The 25,983-nt window shown below is 32.5% G+C and overlaps 1 protein-coding gene across 1 annotated transcript in view; it reads left to right on the top strand.

Moving 5' to 3' along the window:
- The window catches only part of LOC138326201 (receptor-type tyrosine-protein phosphatase T-like), a 35,707-nt gene extending 10,236 nt beyond the window's left edge, over positions 1-25,471 (top strand). Inside the window, exons 9-34 of the mRNA XM_069272328.1 lie at positions 238-333; positions 1,869-1,964; positions 3,251-3,346; positions 7,527-7,622; positions 8,700-8,795; positions 9,336-9,431; positions 9,952-10,041; positions 10,181-10,303; positions 10,662-10,764; positions 11,623-11,768; positions 12,355-12,530; positions 12,973-13,060; positions 13,529-13,605; positions 13,783-13,819; positions 14,038-14,135; positions 14,874-15,002; positions 15,149-15,294; positions 15,650-15,785; positions 16,050-16,196; positions 19,665-19,764; positions 20,238-20,311; positions 21,822-21,947; positions 22,440-22,556; positions 23,757-23,914; positions 24,169-24,304; positions 25,128-25,471. Of these exons, the coding sequence (XP_069128429.1) occupies positions 238-333; positions 1,869-1,964; positions 3,251-3,346; positions 7,527-7,622; positions 8,700-8,795; positions 9,336-9,431; positions 9,952-10,041; positions 10,181-10,303; positions 10,662-10,764; positions 11,623-11,768; positions 12,355-12,530; positions 12,973-13,060; positions 13,529-13,605; positions 13,783-13,819; positions 14,038-14,135; positions 14,874-15,002; positions 15,149-15,294; positions 15,650-15,785; positions 16,050-16,196; positions 19,665-19,764; positions 20,238-20,311; positions 21,822-21,947; positions 22,440-22,556; positions 23,757-23,914; positions 24,169-24,304; positions 25,128-25,196 (2,852 nt within the window). The 3' untranslated portion in view covers positions 25,197-25,471. The remainder of the gene's footprint in view (positions 1-237; positions 334-1,868; positions 1,965-3,250; positions 3,347-7,526; positions 7,623-8,699; positions 8,796-9,335; positions 9,432-9,951; positions 10,042-10,180; positions 10,304-10,661; positions 10,765-11,622; positions 11,769-12,354; positions 12,531-12,972; positions 13,061-13,528; positions 13,606-13,782; positions 13,820-14,037; positions 14,136-14,873; positions 15,003-15,148; positions 15,295-15,649; positions 15,786-16,049; positions 16,197-19,664; positions 19,765-20,237; positions 20,312-21,821; positions 21,948-22,439; positions 22,557-23,756; positions 23,915-24,168; positions 24,305-25,127) is intronic.
- Positions 25,472-25,983: the final 512 nt, after the last annotated feature.

Raw genomic sequence — 25,983 nt, 5'->3', positions numbered from 1 at the left:
AAAAGAAAGGTTATTGATCAATGAACCTAAATTGATTATTGTTATCGTCGACTAAATATAATGCTGCCATCATAAATATGATACGTAATAAAACACAATTAAACAAGATTGTCATAAGGTGATCATTATTGCGTTTTAAATGCGTACTGTAACATTATATAAATGGTACGAACTTAATTACATCGTTGAAACACATACTAGCTTCAGTTAACTAATAAGTAAAATCCTTACTTTCAGAATGTGTTTCCGGAAAGTACGGTAATACTTGTGGAATGAATTGTCCTGTCAATTGTGAAGAAGGTTTGTGCGGAAAAGACAATGGCCACTGTGTAGGTAAGTGTCAGTTCGTTTTTCTATGTTATTGTTGATTAAGAGCAAATATTTACTAGTATTTACACTGTTTATTACCTGGAACTATTTACCCAAATACATGTTGTTTCAATTTAACACCATTGCACTTCAAGCAACATCCATTGTACATCCATTTAAGTCGCCATACTGTAACATACGCAATCGCACTTAATGATATAATTACATATTTAAACTTTGTGCGGAAAGGACGATGGCCCTTTGTTTTTGATTTATTTTTTTTTTTAATTTTAATTTATTTTTTATTCATTTTTTTTAAATAATATACACAAAGACAACATTGTGATGAGTTCAGGATGCACAAATAAAGTGACAAAGTGAATAAGGGAGACAACTCTTGATAGAGCAGAGAAAATACACCAAGGACAAGACAGAAACAGCGGATAAACCTAGGTCAGAGACAATTCAAAAACCTTTTACTGGTTACTATATTATGTTACTATTTGTAACCAATTTTGTAAAGCTGTGGTGTACAATTTCATTTAACTTTTTTTTTTAATTTATTTTTTATTCATTTTTTTCAAATAATATACACAAGACAACATTGACAAGAGATACATGAAAGACAAATATAATAAATGTGACATATGAAAAATTATTCAAAATCAAATATTTAATTGTACTTACAATTATCATACTAAACATTACATAGTACACACACATTGACTATCTATCAAGAGTTATTTCCCTTCCACAAATGAAGTGACAAAGTGAATAAGGGAGACAGCTCTTGATAAAGCAGAGAAAGTACACCAAGGACAAGAGACAAAAAGAGGATAAAAGTAGGTCAGAGACATTTCAAGAACTTTTATTAAAATGTTACTATTTATATATTTTACCAATTTTGTAGTTCTACAAGTATCAGTGGTTTACGCTTTAGATTACTATTGGATATTATAATATTGTGAGCTTTTAATTCAAATTTAATGCGATTTTTAGACTGTTTATGTTAAGTTCTTTTTCAAGACATTTACAGTTGTAAATGTATTGTTTTACTAGGAACAGTATCAAGTTTTCAGCATGAAAATTAGAATGAGAACCATCTTGTTTGCCGAAAATCAAATTTTGTTTTTCAAATCTAAGACTTAAATTATTAGTAATTAGCGATATTTTTCAATCAAATTTGATACATTTTCACAGTCCCAAAATATATGAGTGATTGTTTCAGGATATGTTTTACAAAAAGTACAAAGATTGTTGTTTAATTTACCAATTTTTAATAAAAATGATTTTGTAGTTAGTATTCTGTGATTAATTCGGAATTGCAACCATTGAAGTTTGGAGCTAGTAGTAGCATTAAAAGAGTGCTTATAAATATTTCCCCATTCTCGATGGATGGACCTCTTGTTGGTAAGTGTCAGTTTAGTCGTAAACGTTGACTTTCTATGTTATTTCTGGATTAAAAAACACATATATTTACATTTCTGCAGCAAAGTTATTTGAGATACTCAAGATTACTGAACGATTAATTTTCAATTAGGAACTCGGTTTTTTTTCAGATTGCATTCCCACAACGTTTGGACAAAGATGTGAACAAAATTGTTCTACCAACTGTAATAATAGTCTCTGTGATAAAGACACAGGACACTGTGATGGTGAGATTGTTTTCCAATTATCCTTAATTACAAAATGACACATTAAAGGTTATAACGTATGGACACTTAACTTAACTTCAATGATCATTTCATTTCTTATTTCCTAAATCAAATATTGGCACTGTGTTGGTAAGTGTCAGTTCAGTCGAAAACGTTGACTTTCGATATTATATCTGCCTTATCATTTCTGCAGCAATGTACAAAGCTATCTTTGATCAGCAAACTTATAAGGACAAAGTATATTGTTATTTTGTTTTAGCATATCGCTGCTTTAATGAAATGTGATAAATCGAAACACATGTAATGGAGATCGTCCCTTCTGTGATGTCATACGTCTGTAACGTTGCTATCCGAATCATAACTCGCTTCGGCTATCAGCACTCGGGAAATATTTCGTTTGGGAGCTTTCCTAGTGTTTACTTGACATATACCAATCAAAAGTTGTGGTAATCGGTAAATCTAGTTTAATCTTATTTTTTATGCATGAAGTAAAACCCAAGGATCACAATGGATCATAATGGTCAATTAACATTGAATACACATGGATTGACGGGGAACCAAAATGAAAAACTGCGGGCCAGTAACAACTGAATGACCGTTATCATTTGTAACTGTGTGCCCATATTTTTGCAGGATAGAACTGAGTTCGCACATCATATCGATGCTGATAGGGAATGAGTTGTGTTTTGAATGGAAACATTCGAGTTTCGATCTTCGATAGACACGAATCGTAACATACCAGTAAACTGTGTTTCGTCAGGAAACGGGCAAACAATATACGAAAATAAAATTGCTGGAAAATGTTTTTCTTTTTATTCTTTTTTCCTTCAAAATCTTTATTTATAATTTGGAAGGTATTATTTCGGAAAACTGTTAATTTCAATACAGAATCACACAAAGCTATATATTCGCCCCAGAGTAAGGCTGTTTTTTAATAACAAGATTGAGGTTATCTTTACATGTTATAAAAGTTACGACGAAGAGAAAACGTTATTTATTTTAAAATCCTTAAAATCCGGAATATTAAGTTTTAGAACATATCTTTAAGCAACCTTGGAAGAAAAATTAACCAGGTGACATATGAATTTTATGAGCTTTTGTGATCAGGGTTTGTCTACAAATAAAAAAAATAATCGAAACCACAAGGGACGATCTACATTAATTACAGTTGATAATTGTAGAAGTTTACACAGGCTCACTATAACGTTGTACAAATTATATAATCAATGTTTAAATAATGTCGTATATATAATAATTTAGTAAATAGTAAAATCCTTTACCTTCAGAGTGTATCCCCGGAACGTACGGTAATACTTGTGGAATGAATTGTCCTGTCAATTGTAAAGAAGGTTTGTGCGGAAAAGACAATGGCCACTGTGTAGGTAAGTGTCAATTCGTTTTTTGAGCTTCTTTCAGTTGGCATTCATAGCCAATATGAATGCAAACTGGACAGCGGCAAATACTATGAAGCACTTCATGTTAAATTCGCCTCTGTTCAGTTAGCTTTCCTATTGGCTGTAAATGCCAATTGAAAGACGTTCAATTCTTATATTTACATTTGGTTATAATTTTGCATCTAATGAAATAATTATACGTCATCGTCATGGCTGGAACAGCAATTTTGAACAGCCGTCATCTGTGATCGCTGTCACGATAATTGTGACGTCACAATGATAATGACGTCATAATAAGCGCTTTAAGTTTATTGTCTAGATGATTGCCAACTGCGTTTGATAAGGTTACATAGTGGGACTGCAATAAAAATGTAAATATTGTTGATTAAGAACACTATTTTTAGTACTCGTACTGTTTATTACCTGGAAGTATTTACCCTAATATCTGTTGTTTTCATTTTAACGCCGTTTCACTTTTTATCAACTTTACTGTAACGTACGCAATCGCACTTAATTATATATCTACATATTTAAACCGTGCATGCTATTAAGATTAAAACGTAAATATTCTAATGCATGGTACATATCATGTCAAAATACGTATTATAATATATGTGTTAATAAAATATAAAATTAATGTTGATACACTTAGTTCAGTAGTTAATAACGTTTCAACGTCGGTATAAATTATAATTAAATATATAAGAAATTGCGATCAATTGTCAATCAATCTTAAGAGATTAAATATGTAGACAAATAACATATCTTATATACATATGCACATAAAAACATGCTGATGAAACCTGTGAAAATAACAATAAAGTGGAGAGTGCCTGCACGTATCTTTGTGCTAGTTACTAATTGATCTATATATAATATTTGTAGTACATAATTACTTTACATCAATATATATATGAGAAGGTATACTATTTTCAACTTTGATCCATAAAACAACAAAACAGTTCGAAGAATGCAAATGTCTATGCCTGCACGTATCTTTGTGCTAGTTACTAATTGATCTATATATAATATTTGTAGTACATATACTTTACATCAATATATATATGAGAAGGTATACTATTTTCAACTTTGATCCATAAAACAACAAAACAGTTCGAAGAATGAATCTATGCTGCACGTATCTTTGTGCTAGTTACTAATTGATCTATATATAATATTTGTAGTACATAATTACTTTACATCAATATATATATGAGAAGGTATACTATTTTCAACTTTGATCCATAAAACAACAAAACAGTTCGAAGAATGCAAATGTCTATGCCTGCACGTATCTTTGTGCTAGTTACTAATTGATCTATTTTATAATATTTGTAGTACATAATTACTTTACATCAATATATATATGAGAAGGTATACTATTTTCAACTTTGATCCATAAAACAACAAAACAGTTCGAAGAATGCAAATGTCTATGCCTGCACGTATCTTTGTGCTAGTTACTAATTGATCTATATATAATATTTGTAGTACATAATTACTTTACATCAATATATATATGAGAAGGTATACTATTTTCAACTTTGATCCATAAAACAACAAAACAGTTCGAAGAATGCAAATGTCTATGCCTGCACGTATCTTTGTGCTAGTTACTAATTGATCTATATATAAATATTTGTAGTACATAATTACTTTACATCAATATATATATGAGAAGGTATACTATTTTCAACTTTGATCCATAAAACAACAAAACAGTTCGAAGAATGCAAATGTCTATGCCTGCACGTATCTTTGTGCTAGTTACTAATTGATCTATATATAAATATTTGTAGTACATAATTACTTTACATCAATATATATATGAGAAGGTATACTATTTTCAACTTTGATCCATAAAACAACAAAACAGTTCGAAGAATGCAAATGTCTATGCCTGCACGTATCTTTGTGCTAGTTACTAATTGATCTATATATAAATATTTGTAGTACATAATTACTTTACATCAATATATATATGAGAAGGTATACTATTTTCAACTTTGATCCATAAAACAACAAAACAGTTCGAAGAATGCAAATGTCTATGCCTGCACGTATCTTTGTGCTAGTTACTAATTGATCTATATATAAATATTTGTAGTACATAATTACTTTACATCAATATATATATATGAGAAGGTATACTATTTTTCAACTTTGATCCATAAAACAACAAAACAGTTCGAAGAATGCAAATGTCTATGCCTGCACGTATCTTTGTGCTAGTTACTAATTGATCTATATATAAATATTTGTAGTACATAATTACTTTACATCAATATATATATGAGAAGGTATACTATTTTCAACTTTGATCCATAAAAACAACAAAACAGTTCGAAGAATGCAAATGTCTATGCCTGCACGTATCTTTGTGCTAGTTACTAATTGATCTATATATAATATTTGTAGTACATAATTACTTTACATCAATATATATATGAGAAGGTATACTATTTTCAACTTTGATCCATAAAACAACAAAACAGTTCGAAGAATGCAAATGTCTATGCCTGCACGTATCTTTGTGCTAGTTACTAATTGATCTATTATATAAATATTTGTAGTATATATTACTTTACATCAATATATATATGAGAAGGTATACTATTTTCAACTTTGATCCATAAAACAACAAAACAGTTCGAAGAATGCAAATGTCTATGCCTGCACGTATCTTTGTGCTAGTTACTAATTGATCTATATATAAATATTTTGTAGTACATAATTACTTTACATCAATATATATATGAGAAGGTATACTATTTTCAACTTTGATCCATAAAACAACAAAACAGTTCGAAGAATGCAAATGTCTATGCCTGCACGTATCTTTGTGCTAGTTACTAATTGATCTATATATAAATATTTGTAGTACATAATTACTTTACATCAATATATATATGAGAAGGTATACTATTTTCAACTTTGATCATATATAAAACAACAAAACAGTTCGAAGAATGCAAATGTCTATGCCTGCACGTATCTTTGTGCTAGTTACTAATTGATCTATATATAAATATTTGTAGTACATAATTACTTTACATCAATATATATATGAGAAGGTATACTATTTTCAACTTTGATCCATAAAACAACAAAACAGTTCGAAGAATGCAAATGTCTATGCCTGCACGTATCTTTGTGCTAGTTACTAATTGATCTATATATAATATTTGTAGTACATAATTACTTTACATCAATATATATATGAGAAGGTATACTATTTTCAACTTTGATCCATAAAACAACAAAACAGTTCGAAGAATGCAAATGTCTATGCCTGCACGTATCTTTGTGCTAGTTACTAATTGATCTATATATAAATATTTGTAGTACATAATTACTTTACATCAATATATATATGAGAAGGTATACTATTTTCAACTTTGATCCATAAAAACAACAAAACAGTTCGAGTGTTTTATAGCACGTCTTAAAAAACATCTCTTTGAGAAGTGCGTAACAGTGAAGAACATGATAATGACGTAACAAACAACCACGTACAATTTTGCTCCAGATCGCAAAAGTGAATCCAAGAAAACCCAACAAAAAAGACAGATCACAGTAAAATACCAGGAAACTGTAAAGAGAGGACAAATATATATAATCAAAGATTCCATTTTGAATCGGGCAGCAAGCAAAGCCCGTACACGCCCTCTCCACGTGATTGCATTCCTGTATTGTATATTGAAGCATAATTTAAGAGCATATCTTTAAAAACATATTTACACTGGACAGGATCTATAAAATAACATTTAATCATTTTTTAGAATTAATACAAATCGTACATATTACTGAGAACACCTTGTTAATTACAGTAGAAGAAATTATCTATAGCGATGAACAAAGACAGAACATGTGCAGAGAAGATGGATTAATGTCAAAATATATTTGTTATACGTTAGTTCCTTAATATACTCTATTTATCTACGTTTAGCATTATTCTTTCTGCCATTTTCTTTTTCTTACCTTCTTGAATGAATTTCCGTAAGGTACGGTGATTAAAGTAGGCATGTCTGTCCAACATATTATGAGGACAAGCTGTTTGACCGAATCACAGGACACAATATTTAAGGATTAACCTTTTATTTTTTTTAGTTTATGAGATGATAAACCCAATTGAGCACGAGGTAAACAATACTTTTCTTTATTTAAGATTGCGTCCCGACGACGTACGGTTTAACTTGTGAATATAACTGCTCCTCAAATTGCCAGGATAGACTTTGTGAGAAAACCGATGGAAACTGTACAAGTAAGTAAATACTAACACACAAAAATGTTTCTTTCCTTGTTTAAGAAGTAGTGACACTTTTGATCGTTCGAGGCCTTTAATGCGATACAGTTCTTGCATGGATGAAATTTAGGATCATTGTACTTGCATAGATATACGTTAAGGTCAGTTGTTTCCTTTTCGAAACACTGAAGTTGTATATCTAATGATAGTAACTTTTTTCTCCAAATTCAAGAGCCGGCAACTGAAATATCTAGATTATATTATTTTGCAAAAGTAAAATATGAAAGTAGAAATTGATTTATTTCAGTTTATGCAAGACAAACATATTTTTCTACCTCGAAATTATTACTAAATCTGCTTAACTGAAGAACCATTTTAAGAATCGCTACGTAGTACATCGAAATCGTAATTAGATCTGTCTTTGCGTGAAATATTTTGGAATCCCATATCAACCTAATGAGGATTCGTTTTCACTTCAAATAAATATAAATCATGCATTTAATATAAGATATTAAAAACAATCAAAATGCATGAATTTTAACAATACTTATCTATAGTTCTTAGCTGAATAATTACATCGGATACTGATTCGTTTAGCTGAAAATATTTTGACGAGTCACAAATCAATGTAATGACCTGTCCGGATCGATTTCATTTTCTCAGACTGCACGCCTAGAAAGCAGGGCATAAAATGTGAACACAACTGTCCGAGGAATTGTAATACTATACAATTGCTAATATTTGTGGGGTTATTAATTTAGCCTAATTCGGAGGTCCATTCATAATCGCGAAATTTAATACCTCGCGATAATTTATCAAAATCATGGTTTCACGTATTATAGTTTGTCATAAGAATGAGACTTGAAAAGGCTAGACAGATAATTCGCGAAAATGAAACCCCGCGAAACAGTAAATCGCGATTTATTACACCCACAAAATTTAACAACTGCACAGTAATAGTTTGTACGAGAAGGACACGGGACACTGCATACGTAATGCAATATTTGAAGACTGATATGCCGTATACAGTGTTAACTGTATTGAAAGAGAATGTCTTTCTTCTGTTCTGTGATGGTTTAACTATTTGTTTTTTAGAATGTATCGCTGGAAAACATGGTGATGTTTGTGACCAGGACTGCCCTGGAAATTGTAAGGACACGTTGTGTGGAAAGGATTCAGGACACTGTATAGGTAATTAAAAGTTAAACCTTTTGCCTTTTATATATATTTTATTGAAAAAGAATTTCTTCCTTCTACTTTGTAATGGTTTAAATATCACTATATCTATTTTTATAGAATGTATCACTGGAAAACATGGTGATGTTGGGTCTGTTTTTTTATTCATTAATATAAGGTCGTATATACCTACTCTCTATTTGCACATTACAGAGTTGTCTGCCATTGCGGGTAGGTATTAATTGTGTTGTCATGTTTTCGGGTGTAACGTCACACAAATCAGAGAAAACGACGTACATTTCGCTCAAAAATTATGACGTCATAATTGATACCTACCTGCAAGGAAGTTAACTCTTTAATAAGCAACGACGGAATAATTGCTGTCGGGTTATCTCCAACCGAAAAACAATAAATGTACAAACTACCTATGATTCAGTCATATAGTGAATCAACGCCTGAATGAATAAATAAATAAATGTTTGTCATTGTATGAAAAATTATACGTTGTATTTGAAGTATATAATTATATTATCTAATACTACTGCCTTTGTACAGACTGCATTCCTACGACGTATGGCCTTACCTGTGACAAGAACTGCTCGATTAATTGCAAGGAAAGATTGTGTGATAAAGACAACGGATTCTGCCAAGGCAATACACAACTTTTGAACTTCTATATTTGAACTTACAAACCTATAAGCTATAAAACAAATAATATTGTGCTGGTTTATACAAAACATTAATAAAAGCAATAATCTATTTATGTAATTCGAGTTTTATATCAATTTGAGTTATCAAATATATAAAAATTTCCAGACATCTTTATCTGGAATACATTATAAGATTATTTTAGTTTTTTTTAGTTTCTATGATTATAATTTTAACACGTTAAGTGTCACAGTACTCATTCCTTTATATTTTTATCTGGAAATATTTGGTATGTGAAAGGATTTAAAGTGTAAATCGTTACGTTTAACGTTATGTATGAAGGTCACAGGGAACATGTTCTGTCGTAAAGAATAAAATTCGATTTAAATCTCATCTTGTTAATTAAAATGCTGATATATATTTTTAAAAACTTACTATATCATTTAACTGTAGTGTAATAAATAAATGAAGAATTATTGTGATTAGTGATTTAACTTATCACGTTTTAATACCTAAATTGTAGATTGTAAAATGGGGTTTCACGGTGAATTATGTTCGATGGAATGCAATAACAACTGTACTGAATGCGATCAGCAGAACGGGGAATGCACAGGTAAGTGTCCAAATATATCGATGACACTATAATTATTTTACCTTAAACATTTGATCGCCACCATCTATAAATCCATGACCTGACAATCATTTTGGATGAATTAAAGCCATTTCATAGCATATTTTGTTTTATTTGACAGGATGTAAGCCGACTTTATACGGTAGACAATGTGACATGACATGTGGCCATTGCAGTAGTTGTGAATTCGACTCAGGTTTTTGTGTGACGTCATGCGAACCTGGTTACCAAGGAGACTACTGCAGTAATTATATTTTTTCATTACTATTTCAGAGCACGTGTATTATATAAGTGTTTATCTAAATAGTAATAACGGACTTACTTTCTGTAATCGCGCGATGAACATTTATTTTATACTGATCGAAAACCTTCGTTTCAGTACAAAAGACAATTAAAAAGCAAGAAATGAAGTTTCTCGTGATAAACCCGTGGCCACGCGTTGTCATAGGCACCAAATACACCAATGTTTCGATGCAAATAGTAAAATAATACGCTGTGAAAGTTATGGAAGACTGCATTTGTGTAAAATGAAAGGAGTTTGTCCATTATATTTTGTAAATGCAAGCCAATAACTCATATGTGTAAAATATTTCCATTCCCAGAACAAAAGATCCCAAAACAAATTGCAGGTCCAATAGCTGGAGCAGTTGTAGGAGTGGTCGTGGTTGGTGCTGTCGTCATAGTTACTGTCATCTTTATCAGAAGGTGGTACATTTCAATATTGAAAGTTAAGAACGTTAAAGTTGAAATAAAAACCAATGTTTCTGTCTTTAAGTCCACGAATTGTACGTTATAATAGATAATATACAGTTGTTGACTGGGATTTAGGGCAATATATGATTTGTTAGACCAGAAGACTTTATTTAAGTCGATAATTGCTTTGTTGTACCCAATTTTGACGTCATTCAAGTCCAACAGCACATTTGAACAGTCGATTTTAACAGTTCTTAGGACCGCTCGACAGAACAGTTCATTTACTGACATTTATATCAGTAGAGCTTATATAGAAACTATTTTATAGGGGTATAAAACTTATTTTTAAATGATATCGTGAAATAATTGCAACTGTATGTGTTAAGTTAAGGGTATTTTATCATAATGTTTGCTTTTGTATCAAATAGTATTTATGATTCAAGAAATACTATTGTAACTACATTAAGTTGACGAACAATGTGTCAAAATGACTGCTGTTGACCTTGTAATAAATAATTTAAGAAAGGCCAAATTTGGATGCGTTTTTACTAAGCTTTCTGTAATGTCAAAAAGTATTTTTTTTTTACCTAATTCTTTCTGCGACTGAAGGTTCACTGTGTGGTAAATATTATACTTTAAAGGGTGAATTGATAGCCTGCTTGTATTTCAGTTTTAAAGCTTGATGTATTTTAGGTGCTTTTAATACTGAAATAACAAATATCATAAAGGGTTGATAATTGCACACTGACATCCAATCTTTATCATGATTATAGAAAGAGTTGTCTGTTTATTTTTAAGCTTTTATTTTCTTCAAGCTTCAAAGCAATACTGTATTATTCAACATTTGTATTTTGATGTGTTTTACTGCAGACGTCGTCTTAATGCTGAGAAAGAAGAATCTTTAACTGATATCGGTCGATCAAACGGACATCAAAGTAAAATATACAACGAGGCAAAGGAAACAGACAATTTCCAAGGCAAATGTCAGGCGGAAAGCATCTACAGCAATGTGACAGGTGATTTATACTTATATTACTATTATATAATATATTGATATTATATACTATTATAACGACAATAAAGGAATATTTTTCAACACATTCTTGCATCGTCTTTAACCGAAAGAATGTTTCATACACCCCGACACCGTATATTATGTAAATGATTTACCAGAGACAAACCAGCGAAATAATAGACTTTCGAAATGGACCCGGTGTATAGAAGTTTGATTCCCGGATAGCATTTTGTCCAGGTCATTGATTGACTGGTTAATTATGCATTTTAAATATAAAAATAATTATATAATAATAGATTGTTGGGAATTAGTGATATAGATTTGGATAGATATATCAAAATTTAGTTCGATATATCAATTTTGATTATGAATAGGTAAACGTTTCAGCGCTTAACTGACCTTATTTCAAAATGAGTCGCCTGATGGGAGTTTGAACAGAAGGAACCATTTTTTTCTCTCGTGTTATATACTAACATAGATTTTAGTTAATAAACACGATAACTGACTTGGATTCGACTGTTTGAATCCTAATCTTTAACATTGTGGTCTATGGGAAATCACTCACATGGTTGATCTCTATACAACAGAACCAGGCGAGCTAGCAGAAGTCGATGCCAGTGTGTATGTAAACACTAATATAGTTAACGGGAAGTCGGATGTTTACTATAACCCCGGACCTGTTGGCTTTCCTATTTCCACTCTCAAATCCCTCGTCGAAAAGAAAATGGAAAATAAGGCCAAAGCCTTCGAGGACGAATACAAGGTAGATTCTGTATCATTAGAACTATAACAAGTAACGCGACCTATTAATTGATAATGATATCATGATGAAGTGAAATCCGTAAACGAAATCGACACTAGTGCATTAAGTCTATTTATAATAAAGCAAATGAAGATATGTGCCATAATTAATTAATTTGATTGGAAATAGTAACATTTTTCTTATATAAATAAATAAATGTTTTTTGCTTTTGTTTGTTTGTTTTTTTGTTTTTTTTTTTCATTATTTTTAAATAAAGGTCTCATGCGACCAAACCAATGGTCCTTTTAATAAAGTTTCGTTTTTGTTTGTCGATATTCTTAACTATACCCCATAATGATGACCTGTTGTATCTTAACACTGGTTTCTGCATTAGGTGCATGGTTTGCGTTTTGTTTGGCACTACTAGCAATTAAGACATAACGTCTATATCATTTTGTTACAGTCAATACCATCTGGAGATTTACATGAGCACAAAATTGGAATGATAGATAAAAATAAAACAAAGAATAGATTCAAAACGACGTTCCCTTGTAAGTATGCATATAATATACTGTTAAAATAAAACCGAATTCCAATTGGTTTATCATAATATTGAATCCAGTAAGAATTGACACCAAACATTTATATCTTATTTCTATTCTTCTTTTGTATCGTGTTATATAAATGTTTTAAATTCGCATTTTGGAAAGATATATATATATATATACTTATATCAACCAAACAATTATATTATACCATTCTAAGAAGCAGGTAAAACATCGTCTGGTTTTTATACCAGATAATTCATCTCATTTCAATTTTCATCATTATTGTATCATTTAAACATTTTTTTCTACCAAATATATCTACTTCTGAATCAGTAAAACCGCGTCTGATTTTAAAGGCTTTATCAGAAGCTGAATCAGTTTTGAGGCTCAGTGATTTTTTTTTAATTTTCTACACAAGCCATTCTCGTATACGCAGTTAAGATCAACAATGAGTTAATATTTCTATTACAGACGACCATTCCCGCGTAATCCTTGATACAATCGGTAAAGATCCTCACTCGGACTACATCAACGCAAACTACATCGATGTAAGCGTATTAATATATATATATGCATTCATATAATGTCAAACCGACATAAAATGATACTAACCCGGGCCCAAATTAAGCGATTTGAAATGTTCCTATTCCAGCATTAAATTCGGGAACCAATTTCATATGTAAAATGTAATTGTTTATTTTTGTTATTTTTTTATTATTTAACAGGGTGTCAGAAAACCTGCGGAATACGTGGCAACACAGGGTAAATTTCTAATTATCACTACAAATGGAATCATATACAAAGTAATACAATATGTGATTTATGCTGAATACTGTCTTTTTTAGTAAATAATCGTTAGACGAAATATCATTGTCAAATACCGTTAACGTATTAGGTATAATTTCTATAGAAATATAAATTATACATTACCAGTAAGCATGAGTTTTTTTAATATTTTTATTTTGTTGCGTACTTTTCAGGGCCAAGGCCTGCAACGGTTAAGGATTTCTGGAGGATGATCTGGCAACTGAAAACCAGCAAAATCGTAATGTTAACGAATCTCGTAGAAGGAGGAAAGGTATGTATACTATATCTTATTTATATTAACTGTATTACCGATTATATTTTATCAAATTTTGGCGTTACAAAGCAGTACTCTTTATGGTTTTTTCTGAATGAAGCTAAAATTTTATTGGATGATTTGTTACTTACATTAATGTTTTCCTTATAGCTTGTATTCACTCAACCTATCTATCTATATAAGCTATGTTGTGAAACCGTTTTAATATAACGTTTGTTACACAGATCCGTATTCATCTGAGAATAGTTATAAAAATGTATTCAGTCTCATAAGTACTGTACACCAGTTCGCGTTATGTCAAGAAAAACCTGGAATGCCATGATTCAAATCCCACGCAAATAGTTGTATAAAACCCATTCATGAATATATACACGATTGTTGGTAAGAACTCTTCTTCGCAAGATAATAAATATGAGAACATAAATTGGTTTACAGGATTAAATATAGGTTATTATTATATTTGTGTTGTAGGCTCTGTAATGATTTGATTCGTCCGAGATACTTCATTCAATAACAACTTATAAGTTACAAAAGAGGAAGTAACTATGATAAATCACAATGGCTCTGTTATGGCATTCACTGATAGGCTTTATTTTAATCTCAATATGAAGTCCGACACCTAAAAAACGATTAAGTCGGAACAAATAATATAAAACGATATCTACACATTGTAAGTAACTGTTTGTATAAGATGGAAATTAACATTGCAATACATTTTATCACTTACATAATCAGCCAAAGTGTGACAAGTACTGGCCTAATGAAGGAGAACCGCTTGACACGCCACATTTCAACATCATACTGGACAGGGAACGGTCGTACGCCTTCTTTGTCATCAGGGACCTAAATGTTACAGAAAAGACGGTAGGTTATAGATTGTATTTGTAAATTATGACAAAAATCAATATCATTATTCTTATTACATGGAATGATGATATAGAAACTATAGAACGTTAAATCAATGGGTTGTTTGTAATATGCTATTATCATTGTTATTATTATCAACTCAGACGAAGACAGTCAGACAGATACATCAGTTCCACTACACCACGTGGCCAGACCACGGGACTCCTGACCCTAACGAACTCGTCGTCTTCCATCGATGCGTGAGCAACTGCGAGGCTACATTGAAAGGGAAAATGGTTGTTCATTGCAGGTGACAATAAGATATATCATTTTAAAACGACTCGTCGGTTCATTTATCGGTTTCATAACTGGAATATAGATCTTTTCTTTGAAAGGAAATAAGGTGGATCATTACAGCCAAGCAAATTTAGGAAGCACACGTTCTGTATGAGAAGCAGTCAGTGACACTTCAGGGTAATGATAAATAAATTATTGGCATCAATGCGTCATTAACACAAAAAAGTTTAGAATTCCATTATTGGTACAGATACTTTCGATCAGTTTACAAAAGTGTATATAAACTGTCATTTTGTTTTCTGAAAATGTTATGAAAATTTTAAGAAATTACGTGGCGGAAGGCATTAACGGTTGCTATACATTGACAGTGCCGGTATTGGAAGGACAGGAACATTCATGGCCCTCGATGCTCTACTGAAGGAAGGAAGAGAAACCGGACGTATTGATGTCAAGGGATATGTTAACACAATGCGGAAGGATAGAGTCAACATGGTCCAAACTGCTGTAAGTTATGGAGATTGTTTTCAATCAAGCATATTTTCAGAGAAATTGTGCGATGAACATATGACATGTGTCTTTTTATTCTCATGTGAAAGAGGCGATGAGCCTAAATGGACAATCTGTCTTGGCAAAATACTAGAATTGTCTCTCATTAGGAAGAAAACGGGTAAAAAAAATTCTGAAATACTCAACGCATACAAGCCTTCCACAAAGCTTGTGACTTGATGTATTTACATAAAAGTAACACCCATCGATTTATTTATCCAGGGACAATACATAGCTATTCACCAACTCCTTATTGAAGCATTTGATATGCCAGACACTCTGATTCCAAAAATGAAGTTCCACACAGAACTTAGTGCACTCTCAAACGGCGGCCCGACCAATCAAACAAAGCTCAGAAAGGAATATCAGGTAATATATTATTTGAGTTTGATTATAAATCATTTGCAAGATTAATAGAATCTTTCCCTATCTAGAGGGTGTGACAACGAAATCACAACCCAAGGGGTAATTCACAAGGCTTGCCGAGGGTTGGACATTCAGAAATTTCCCCGAGGTTTGTGATTTTGTTGTCACACCCTCATAGGTAGGGAATGATTCTTTTCCCCTCCATATACAAATGAAAAGGAAAAGTTAATAACCCAAAAGAAGCATTTTCACCGCGATATGAACATGGTTCCGTTGTCTGCGTGTCAATATTGATGACGTCATCAACAATGCACGCCGCGGTCACGCCGCATGAAGCAATGACGTCACGTAATTGTCTTCGGGTTCAAAAGGTAAGCGCGCGCAATATGTCATTCCCTAGGGGTTGACAGAAAAAATCTCTGATGGCTAGAACCGGTGACAAATCAGTGAATGGTGGGAATACAACGTCACTGACCAGAAAGGAATAAATTGGAGTAACCTACCTCTTCAGGTATATAGAGGTTACTATACTGTAAAGATTTCAGTTATACGATGTGCTAGGTTAGCTTATAACAAAAGGAATAACTTAATAACTTCACATTTAACCATTTCGCTGCCACGGGAATTTCTCTGATTTTCTGAATTGCCACGATTTCTGCTGGCATTTCAAACCTCCCATTATGACGTCATTTATCTATGACGTTAACAGTTTTGCATACACCTACCATCTCACCACGACCTCGGCGTCAAGACGGTATCTGCGTCAATTAAAACGATTGAATAAAGACACGTCGCGCATTCCACATGACATGTCATACCTCTATGGAAAGCTGACATAATTACCTAGTGGCTTAGCTTATTGGTAAATAACGTGTTCGCAGTGAAAAAGTTTGCGCTGCCATCAAACTTACGGATGCACTAAAAATTGTTAATATTCATCGATTTTTTTCCGCGAAGTGCAAATTTTATTTGATATTGAACGATAATATAACACGCGTTTAGTATTTAAATAGTTATAAATTAAATTCACTTGACAAGAAATCGTTTGTTCTCTGTATCACTTTCACAATTTCTTGTCACTAACTACTGTGGTGTGTCATTTCTGCCAATGTTAATTTTAATTACGCGGGTTGTCTTATGTTTCCCGCCGTCGTCCTAAATACCGCGCGTTAGTTGACTATTACTGCACCAGACGACAAAACAGCGAAATTAATCTTCACTGTTAACATGGATTACGCAAATGATTTCGCATTTGTTTGGTGTTGTAACCTCATCTTAGGTCATCGATATAATCCTTATTATGTTATAATTGGTTTTTAGAAAATTTTCATTTTTATTTCGAAAGGTAATGGGCCTTTAAAATTGTATGTAAAATGTGAGATCTGGTGATAGATATGGGTTTAAATTGTTAAGGTTTCCGAACTGAACAACGTTCGACGGATGACGCACTTCTTTTAAAATCCCAATATGAGTACATGTTACGTTACGAATATATGCCTATATTTACTTGGTTAGGAAAAAAATCCCAGTTCAATAAAGAGAAAAAATAGAAAATTTAAATTCAGAAATTAAACACGGAAAACCGAAAATATTTCAAAATTCGAATTCTAAATTGGATCATCAATAAAAAAAATAACTAACTCTCTCCCCCCCCTCTCCCCCACAACTCAACTATCAAGTACATCCCTTATTTCCTTAATATACATGTATGTATATATAGTTTAATAATCAACATTTCATCACACTCTTGATGTGCTGTAACAATTAAAATCGAAATCTGGGTTACAGTATTTCTACCTAAAATAACTTCGCTAGGTACATATTTACACGGGACCACTAGAAGGTGACCTACGCATATCATATCTAGTGATTTTCTAAAACCTATGCTTCTCCATGTCTTTACTCTTTATTTCTTTCCAACAAAATGGATGTTGCCAAATTAGTAATTCTATTACATATATGTCCATATACGATGTCAAAGCTATAACATGGAGATCAGTCGAACAATTAAGGGAGCTATAACTTAAACTCAGAAATTGAAGTAATCGGTAATTAAGCGTTTTGAATTAGTTTCCGATGTAACATAAACATTATCTATATAAATGTTTAATAGCAATAATCAGAACTTAAGCACTAGCCTTATATAATGTATATATACATGTAGTTTCTAATATACACAGAGGTTTTAATTTTGCTAAATTCGCGGACCCATCCAAATTCGCGAAATTTATTTTACTTCGAAAAAATTAACAAAATCATGGTTTCACATATTATAGTATGTCTTTTGAATGACGCTTTCAAATGTTACATAGATGATTCGCAAAGATAAGTCCCCGCAAATATTTTCAAAACAGTAAATCGTGAAACTTTACATGCACCCACGAAATTTAAAGTCTATATACACAGTATATAAACATGTTCGCGCATCTACGTTGAACCGTTTTGGAGTTAGACAGCAAACTGTAATTTGTTAATTTTTTTTTCATAGTAACTGATAAAATACCAAAAATAGAAGGTTCCGGATAGCAAAAGGTACAACAATTACACCAGCCTAACATATACATAAAGTTTCGTGAAAATAAGTTGAAAGGTTTCGGAGTAAGGTAACTCTAAATTTGTGTCATCACATATGCAATTTTCCAGCATTTCTCATGTCGGTGCAGGGACATCACAAATATATTGATGACGTCGTTAACAATGCAAAACGTGACGTCAAAATTCGTTAAAAAGCACATCGGCCCAGATCGGCCCTGTGTCAGTCAACGTAAAAGTCAGATCGGCCCAAATCGGCCCTGTGGCAGCCTAAGGGTTAAATATGAAATGTAAAATAAAATAGTCATTGTTTTCCTTCTTTTTATAGACATATCTCGGGAAACAAGGCGCTTGATGTTAAATCTCCCGAGTCATTGTAGGATACTTTTTATTGTTTTATATTGCAAATTCAGGATTACAACTAACCCTGCATTACATAAGAATATAGAGTTTGATATGTCACACACGAAATTAAATTTTATTTTTGTAAAATTATGCGGACAATTATGTTTGTCGCTTTATGTTAGTAATGAAACCGTAACACGTTTTTGTTAATTTGTTCTTTTTTAGTTTTTTTCATGTACAATATTCAAAACAATTATTAGACTTCAGCAGCAATTTAGCCCCCTAAATAATGTCGCTTGTTAACGTGAATGTATGATGCGGAAATAGATTCTTGCAACTTTAGTGTTCTTAGAAAAGCCCATCTCGCATGCCATAGTCTCGGTAGATATGTTCCAGTGCAGGTAATTTACTGTCACCGTATACATGTAAATTTATTTTTTCTATACACTCGCAGGCATCTGATACTTGCTTTAGTAATAGCAAGTTGCAAGAAAAAAAAAGTAAATAAGTATAAAAAGATGAAAAACACATCAATTTTCTTGTTTCGATGAACTAATAATTGGCAATGCATAATGTTAACTTTATTTCATGAAGCTTATCCGATCTACCAAACCGAATTACGATGAAACAGACTACACAGCAGCCCTACTGCCATCGAACAAGATGAAGAATAGGACCTTATCTGTCCTTGCAGGTAAGCTATATAGGATCGTCATCAGTTAAGAACATTCTCTATATTTGAATAACTCATAATTTTGTTTGTAATGAGCATTTTCATTGGCTAAAAATCTACTTTATCAGCTCATTATGAAAACATCGTCGTTTGTAACGTCACTACTGATTGGCTGAGATAATGGCGTAATGATTTCATAAAAACGAGTCCCAAAATTAATTTGGAATTTTGAAGAGATTATCTTTAGTAAATTGAATTATAAGAATTAACTCGCTTCGCTGTTTATTTGAAATACACTCAGATTTTTGTTGTATATTTCCATAAAATAAACAAGATACTCAAGTAAGGCCAAACCCTAATCAACAACAAAAGTTCAAGCACTTTTTTCAGAAATCGATATATGATTTATGCACAATAATATTTTTCAAAAAGTGTCTACAAGATCATAAATTCAATCAATTAATAGTTTTTAATAAAGATTGTTTTTCGTTTAGTTGACAAGTTTAGAACTTACCTGCAATCACAGGCTACATGTAGAACAGACTACATCAACGCAGTGTCAGTACCTGTAAGTATTGTAATGTATGTATTGTCGCTGTCCAGGTTAAATGAAGTTTCAAGTCTGGTCACCCATCATTAATTTAAAAAAGGTCACATTACATACCTATGAATGAAAAAAAAAGATAAAATGTGCCATCTTGCTAAACTTTTAGGAGGAGGAGAAATAATAAACTTTATCTATTTTACATCGATTGCGAAACAAGTAACAACTTACACAAATCACACTTTGTATGACCCGGATCTTGATCTTAACCTCTCCCTCTCAGAAACAGACTTGAAAGAATTTTTTTTAATGCCTTTACATATTTTACATCTACATGTAATGCAGTAGAACCCGCACATTAAACATTTGAAACTGATGCGCCCTGAATACCCAATCAGCAGGCTCCGAAACATTCACCTCTATATGAAACCTTGTGCCCAAAAGGAGATTTCCATAGATATATATTTGGTTTGATTCCCTACACACTTAATATATCGTAGTTATATCTAATATCAAACAATAATCATCCTATCATCGATAGATATTAAATGGACCTATCATACGTTAACTGCACGACCATGTCCTTCCTTCTTACCACGCTTTACTCTAGATTGTGTTCCACTCCTGCTCCACTTATATACATTTTTCATATTTGATGAATATAATATTTGCGTTTTTCCTTAATAACTTTCTTTACGGGATTAACTTTCTCTGAAACCAAAAATACCTGTAGTTTATGAGATATACGTTAGTACATGTATGTCAAATGGTAATAGTGAATGAGTTGACATTATTCAAATGTAATTATAATGTATTTTAGTCAAACTTAGATATAATTATTTCTAAAAGAAATTTATTCAAAAGACCTGTTGTCTAAAAAAATCATAGAATCCTGTGAGAAATTATTCCAAAGTGTAGGTATTATTGTAATACATTGCAACAGTTGTCGACATTGAAGCTATGAATAACATATTTTCAACTTTTTAATTCATTTTATTCTGATGTACCGTTTTGGATTCCCCCTCATTATACCCTATACTCTCGATAATAAGCCTGATTTGAAAAAGGCTGGTCTTGAAAGTAAACTTTGGATTTCTAAAAGTCAAATATATCTTGAAAATATGCCGGTTTTGAAAATAGGCCGCACTTGAAAGTAAGCCTTGGATTCCGTCCAAGGAATTTATTTAAAACATATTAAACCTTATTTTATCATATGCATAAATACATGCATAAAAATTATGTATATATAAATATTTGTATTAATCCTCAAAAATAAGTCATGTACTTTTTAATATATTTGTTTTATTTTAGTTTTAATATTCAATTTTCAAAAGTCGGTAATATCATACCTTACAGGATAACTGACTTCATAAATAAGACGGGCTTAAAAAATAAGCCGGCCCTGAAAATAAACCTGGGATTTCCTACAAAAAAATATATAAGCCGCAGCTTATTATCAAGATTTTAGGGTATTATTAATATTACGTTGGTGGTAGTTTATGGTTTTCATTGTGAATCCATTAATTTTCATAAGTCCTACACGTCCAAGACTGGGTACATCGTCACTCAGACTCCCTTGGAGGACACTGTCGTGGATCTGTTGACGATGATAATGGACCACAACTGTCAGACACTTGTCATCATTAAGACGGAAGCCATTGTAAGTGATCAAAAACGGAAAACTTATCAAATTCAATCAAGAACATTTAAATATTGTATTTCCTATGAATTATTTGTTGCAAATACAAATGCAATCTGTTTGAATTCAGTCGAATAAATACATTGCCAAGTCTTTGATTCAATTTTGTTGCATTAAATCCTGCTTAAATTCTTTAAGAATGAGTCTTTTGCAGCAACTTTAGTTTCTGATATTGTAGTTTTGTTTGTTTTGTAACTTTCACAAAGCATTGATGGTATGTAATAATGACAATGTGACTAATTCACATACCACGTGATACCCGATAACATTTGTGCGGGACTAGTATCTCCAATGGTAATGGAACGTAGCTCTTTGTAATCTTCCCGCTGAAATGACGTTATCCTGCGATAACGTCATTTGACGTCATTCCATCACCAATAGAAACAATAGTCCCGCATAAACTTTATCGGGTATCACGTGGTACGTGGTCCCATTTGGGATTTGATATTATAGGACTGGCTGCCAGAAGAGGACGAGGAGAAACGGATCGGAGATTTCAAGTTACATCACAAAGGGATGTCCTCTGCAATAACCAATGTAGATGTGCATGAAATCGGAATCGAAAACGTGGTATGTATGGTTGTATTTAGGATTTGCCGATGTCGGAGATGAGAATAGAAATTTGTTACAATTATAAACATACGTCCTTTTTTTGTCAATGAATTTCTTCTAAGACACTATACTGGCGTATGTTATGTTTTATAGCACATATTGAAGCGCTGAAATTTTGTGGTTTGGTTATGTATAAGAAGTTTAATCTAAAACGTTGGACTCTACTAGCCTTTATACTGTCAAATGCATAACGATAACAACAACGTTGCAGACGGTAGTAAAGATCTACTTGTAACTTTTTTTCACGCAAAGGAAATATAGATATGATCTGATTTTTCCCTATTCTAATTGGTTAATACATGGTCATGTGATTTTGATATATAACAATTCGATTCGGTGTTTCCTATTTTAGAAACACAGAGAAACACAATGTTCATTTTGTGATATTACAACCGCTTGTGAATTTTCCGTTGCGTTCTTCAGGGTGGCGTGATGTTACCATCGTTCTTCTTGTAAAACATGCACATCAGAGAAGCTTTTTGATTCGTCATTCGTCAAAGACACTGTGTTATATCTAATATCAAAATAAAATAATAATATAAATTATCTATATGGCTATAACTACACTGGTAAAATACAAAATAATTCCCTCGCCAATGTTTAATTCTTCTTGGGCAGTATATATTAATATGGACCTTTGTTGTTGTTGATAATGACCGAGGGCGTAGCCCGATTTCATTACTCTAAATTCTACAAAGGTGATATAACACCATATAGACAGAAACAATGGTCCTTAATTTTTATGTTAGATATGTCGTTTCTTTAACAGATGTCAAAAATAATCAATATGTATATACTAATTTCAAGAAAAGCATTTGACTAAGAACACCACCCTGAAGAATTCAGCTTTTGGGCATTAGAGTTCGCACAGGAATATTGACTCGGTGTTTCTAAAAATGGACACACCGAGTCAATATGCTATATATTGAACGTCCCGTGACCACGTATTGTGGGGAAAAAATCAGAACATTTTTAATATAACAATATGAACATTAACAAGGTACATGATAAAAAATTGATAAATATATTAAGGGATAGTTTATTTGAAATGAAAATAAAACACCAGTCAAATTTTGTTTAAAGTAAGTATATTCACATTATGAAGTGTTTGAATATCTACTCATATGGAAACTATTATATCAAATCTGTCCTATTTAGGAGAGCGGGTTAAGCACCTCAGTTCGAGTGTTCCACATGACAGGATGGGATAGAAACACTGCAGTCCCCCAAGAGTCTTCAGTGTTGCTACAGCTTCTTGAACTAATTGACAGCCGACGTAAATCGGACGACACCAAAACAACCGTCGTTATGTGTCGGTATGTTTTGTAAAAATATTTTCATGATACAGATATGCCAATAGAATTTAGAAAATATTTTTCATTAATTTCACATGAAATAAACATTGAAAGAGATGTTATAATACGTTGAGAGTACGAAAAGTATCCCAGTTAGTTTCCCGAGATTCTGATATTCCGTTGTTTTATGTAATTGTACATCGTAATTAAAACTCCTCGCCATACACCAGAAGTGTGAATAAGGTGTTTCTATATAAAAATCCATGATGTTACAGAGATGGGTATTCCCAGAGTGGACTGTTCTGTTGTATCAGCAATGCCAGAGACCAAATGAAGTGTGACGAAGAGGTGGACATCTATCAGATTGTACGTCAGTTACTCGTACGACGTCCGGAGTTCATAACTAATTTCGTGAGTCTTTCTCTTATCTATAACTACTAGAAATTGTTTCATGATCCAGTATTCTGAACTCATAGCTGAAATAAAAACAAAGTTTTCCTGCCACCATTGAATTAATGGGATGGGATAGAGTGGGACATTTCGGGAAGAAACAAGAAATGACAGACCGAGATAAGGCGAAACTCGACGGACTGGAAAAAGACAACGCAGACCAGGAAAGGGCGAGACTTGACGGGAAGGAACAAGCCCGTCTCCATAGACGGGAAAAATACAAGACAGACCGGGATAGAGCGACCTCGATGGGACAGGGCGGAATTCCACGGGTGAATAAGACAAAATAGACCAGGACAGGGGGGACCTAACATAAGGGAATAAGGCAACATAGATTGGGACAGGGTGGGACTTGACGGGAGTGAACAAGGCAACATACACTGGGACAGGGTGCGACTTGACGGGAGTGAACAAGGCAACATACACTGGGACAAGGTGGGGCCTCACGGGAGGGAACAAGGCAAAACAGATCGGACGGGGCGGGACGCGACTCGCTATGCAAAGAGATATCAAAATGTTTAACCATCATTTCATCAAATAATCATATCAATTCTGAACATGCTTATTTGTTTCTGAAATAAGTGTCCACTGTTCGGTGTTTTGTTTATCCTATAAACCTGACACGTTCTTACATGACCCCGATATTTACTAAGATGTTAGACCAATAAAATCAAAATAGCTTCATTTAGTCTTAAGGACTTTTTATAGGAATAACTATAGCCTTACCATGAATCAATATGTTATATGTTCATGTCACATTTTATATTTTTATTTTCTAATATAGGACCAGTACCAATACTGCTACAACATCATCAAAGACTACCTGGATACCACCGATGTGTATGTCAACTGATGTGACCAATGATGACCTATATAGCATGATCAAATACTCCCTGGAAATAACTGATGTGTAGATAAACTCAGCAGTGATGATCTATATATCATAATCAAACACTACATGGATACCACCGATGTTTATGTTAATTGACCAGTGATGATATTTAACAATTAAAGGATTGTTAGATTGCATCTATTGGAGATATAAATGCAATCTGGGTGACAGATAAATAGAATAGCGCCCGGTACATTTTACTTTCTAGTTCAAAGTAAAACTTAATTGAGATGCGAGTGAACTTAATTGAGATGAAACATCTGAATTTCCCGCTTCAGCCATTTAACCTCAACAGCCAAGTTCAATGTGATAAAAAATAGTCCCTATAAAAAATTGAAAAGATTACAAAATTTCAATGTTATTCAATAGCTTTTCAGTTTACTTTCAATTATCCAGACATTTCAAAGATTTTTTCATAAGTTTCATAACCAAAATGGTTCATTCAACTATAATGTCAATTTTCCCGCGCGGACTAACATGGTGTCAGTAAACAAGACTCGCATTCATTTATGTAGATATTACTACACCAAGTCTAGGCTGCATTTATTGGCTCATAATGCAGATCACGGTTATCATTAGAGTAATGGGAGTCGCAGTGGCAAAATGTAAATATATATATATGACCAGTGATGATCTATTAATAACTGCATTATTAACATATTTTTCAATGAACTCATATAATATGGGGCAAAGTAAAGTGTTCAGGGTGATGTTCCATTGGACTGTATTAATCGAACAGCCTCTTATT

Source organism: Argopecten irradians, chromosome 6, assembly GCF_041381155.1.
Source record: "Argopecten irradians isolate NY chromosome 6, Ai_NY, whole genome shotgun sequence".
In the NCBI taxonomy this organism is placed as follows: Eukaryota; Metazoa; Mollusca; class Bivalvia; order Pectinida; family Pectinidae; genus Argopecten; species Argopecten irradians.
The sequence above is the reverse complement of the archived record's forward strand: the minus strand, read 5'-3'. Positions and strand labels throughout refer to the sequence as shown.